The sequence below is a fragment of the Pterocles gutturalis genome, unplaced genomic scaffold, assembly GCF_000699245.1.
Source record: "Pterocles gutturalis isolate BGI_N339 unplaced genomic scaffold, ASM69924v1 scaffold22348, whole genome shotgun sequence".
NCBI classification, from domain to species: Eukaryota; Metazoa; Chordata; class Aves; order Pterocliformes; family Pteroclidae; genus Pterocles; species Pterocles gutturalis.
In genome coordinates, this window is record NW_010121051.1 from 1,294 (window position 1) to 4,262 (window position 2,969).

Sequence of the window (2,969 nt, forward strand, 5' to 3'; positions counted from 1 at the left end):
TCCTATGCTTATTAACTGACCTTCTGAATCCTCTAGATTAAACTTATTATCATACTGATATCCAGCAGCTGACATTTCCACAACAAATTATGAATACTAACAATTAGGACAGTAAAAAGTCCGTGTCTAAACAGAATGAGGCAAGCCAAATACCGTAAATTTAAAGTTTCGAGTGATTGCCTTCAATAAAAAGTACGACAAGCCTAAATTATATTTGCTGCTCACAATGAACAGATGAGTTCTCAGTGAGACCGAAGTATTTGGAAATAGATTCCTGAAAACTTAAGAAAAGATCCCTCAAAAGCGCAATCAACGATCTTATACTGGTATGATAAACATGACTGAAATAGTTTATAATTATTTTGATAAAACAAGGATTCAGTTATGCCCACTGAACTTTTAAATCCAAGATAAAAGTCCAAAATATTCCAGCATAGTCTCTAAAAATGGAAGTGTATTCATAAGAAAAAACAAAACTATCATGTTCATACTCACCGGAACTTTACTTCCGACTATCTGCATGCAGTGGTCAGCCAAGAGAGGTTATTGTGTAAAAAAGATAATAATAATAATACATAAATAAACACAGCAAAGTACTTAGTAGGATGTAGCATCACACAAATTTTTCAGTGTTTAATTATTAGTAGTAGTTACATTTTTTTATTAAATTATCAAACCGTTTAAGAGTTACAGCTTCTCAACAGGAAAACAGTAGTTCTACTGTAGGAGAAATAATTTGAAATTCTTATGTTCTGCTGCTGAATCATCAGTATTTTACACATTTACAGATAACTAAATACCCTGCTTGACAACTACATCTTGAAATATTAAGAGATATGCCTCTTGGTTGGGATTATCAGGTCAGATATTTTATATATGACACGGAGAAAACTACAGAAAAAACTAATGGCATACTGACTTCCTTGTAAATATAATAAGTTCATTTATTATGGAGCTTTTGATCTATTTATATGATGTCATCACTGAATTTAATTAAGTTTTCATCATCAAAAACATAGCCTACAGTTATAAAGCTAACTTGCGTTTCAGAAAATCTCATGTGGCATTTTTCTTCAACTGCTCAGTATGGATGCTTTTAATTACATGGCTAATTAAACAGTGATTTACAGAATGACATCTTCTGGTTTTACCATGGAACAGCATCTCTGCATATTCATGAACAAGATGTTGACTTTACACAGAAGAAACTCTGTAGAAAGGCAGCACATCTGCCCTGTTCTACCACTTCACACAAATGACCACGTTCCTGTGAACACCAGGTCTAGGCACTTCCGCCTAAATATTGTAGGCCTTTCCTCGTCAGCTACCTGCTGCAACCTGAGAGCAGCCAGTTCACTGAATAACCACTTTTATCTGATTAAGAGCCTGAAACAGTACAATTCTGTTCTGACATCTGAAGTTGACTGTATCTGTTCAGCCTCTACCTGCTTTATTTTCTACTCTGATCTCCTCCACTACTCTTTTAGCAAGTCTTTCAGAAGACAGGAGTCCCTGCAAGTCTTTCACAATCACCTCTTCTCTCCTATTCCTGGCGAAGCTTCCTCCAGAAGCACAAGATGGACTGTCAGCACCAGACAATCTTGCCCTAATTTACCACCTTCTCTCACCAGTGTTCAACTCACTCAATATGGCATGAGATGGCCCCAAGCTCAGTTCTGAAACAGAATTCTGAGCCTTCACCATTTCCCAAGAACAATTTCCATGGTCAACAATCTTTCTCTTCAAGTGAGAGAAGGAATCAGAAGCACAGACTATCACTTCGCATGCAAGCATCCAGCTTATTAGCTTATATCCGTCCTCCATCCCCCAAGGAAAAGGAAAGCTCTTTTCCATCCATTGAAAACCAAGGTTTCCTTCTCACTCAGAATTCTGGAGACAGTACAGTGTTTCAGAAAAGCACGGTCAACATGCTGCAGATGGCACACAAGGCAGAGAAAATGAAGCACCAAATCTAAAAATAATTTGGTTAAGATGACATCAGCAAATGAGAGCGATATTTTCAAATGACTGGAGAGAGAGCTCAAAAGCCTAACTAAAACAAATACTGAATGAACTGAAAGAAAAGTGACATCAACCATTATGTGTGTTTCCTGAGGTCTAAGCAGAAGAAAAGGCCCAAGTTATTTTCAGTATAAAAAAGGAAGACAGATAAACAATTATTTGTGACCAAAGAACGAGGCAGAAAATTTTAAGAAAGATCATTTTGAATGCGATCAGTATTTTCATGGAAGACAAGCCTGAAGATGGCCTGAAGAAAAGCAAGTTGGACAATTCATAATGCAGCAAAAATTGGTTAGGGCTTGAATTCAACTAAGCAGAACAGCAGTTTAACTAAACAGAAGACAAAATAAACAGTGAAAATTTGATTTTCCTTTATTGCAAGATCTCAATCAACATTTTACAATTGAACTCTACTTTTTATATTTTTTAAATCTGTTAAGATGCTAAATTAAAAACTCAGTTAGTGTAACACACTACAGAAAGGTCATTCATCTTTCTGAACAACCTTAAATTATTCCATTCAAATGCTGCAATTCAATTGCAAGAAAGACTTACTGAAGCACACAAGCTTCTACACGAGCCCTTTTTCCATTAGGAAAAACATTTTCAATAGGTATAAAACATCCATACTGGCGCTGACTTAAGTTCAAAGCACACATTCCTTTATGAGGACCTTTTAGGATTTTTTGGTTTGGTTTTGTGGGTTTTTTTTGTTTGTTTTTTTTACATTTTTAGTACATTTTGGCAAACATATCCCCAGTTCTGTTAAACTTCCCATGCTGCAGCTCATATGGGGCAGTAATGCAAGCTGTTAACATTTTCAGGAGTTAGACATGCAATGGTAGCCATGCTTTTCTTATGCAGCTACAAAATTATGGTACTTGAGGCAGCTACATTTCAACATCGCTATATGAGAGATCATTACCATCCAACTACTCTTAGGGAAA

General features: G+C 36.0%; 1 protein-coding gene across 1 annotated transcript in view; it reads right to left on the minus strand.

Moving 5' to 3' along the window:
* Positions 1-495: 495 nt before the first annotated feature.
* The window catches only part of LOC104464425 (protein diaphanous homolog 2-like), a gene marked incomplete at both ends in the record, with an annotated part of 6,505 nt that continues 4,031 nt past the window's right edge, over positions 496-2,969 (minus strand). Inside the window, one exon of the mRNA XM_010077123.1 lies at positions 496-516. Coding sequence (XP_010075425.1) covers positions 496-516 — 21 coding nt within the window. The remainder of the gene's footprint in view (positions 517-2,969) is intronic.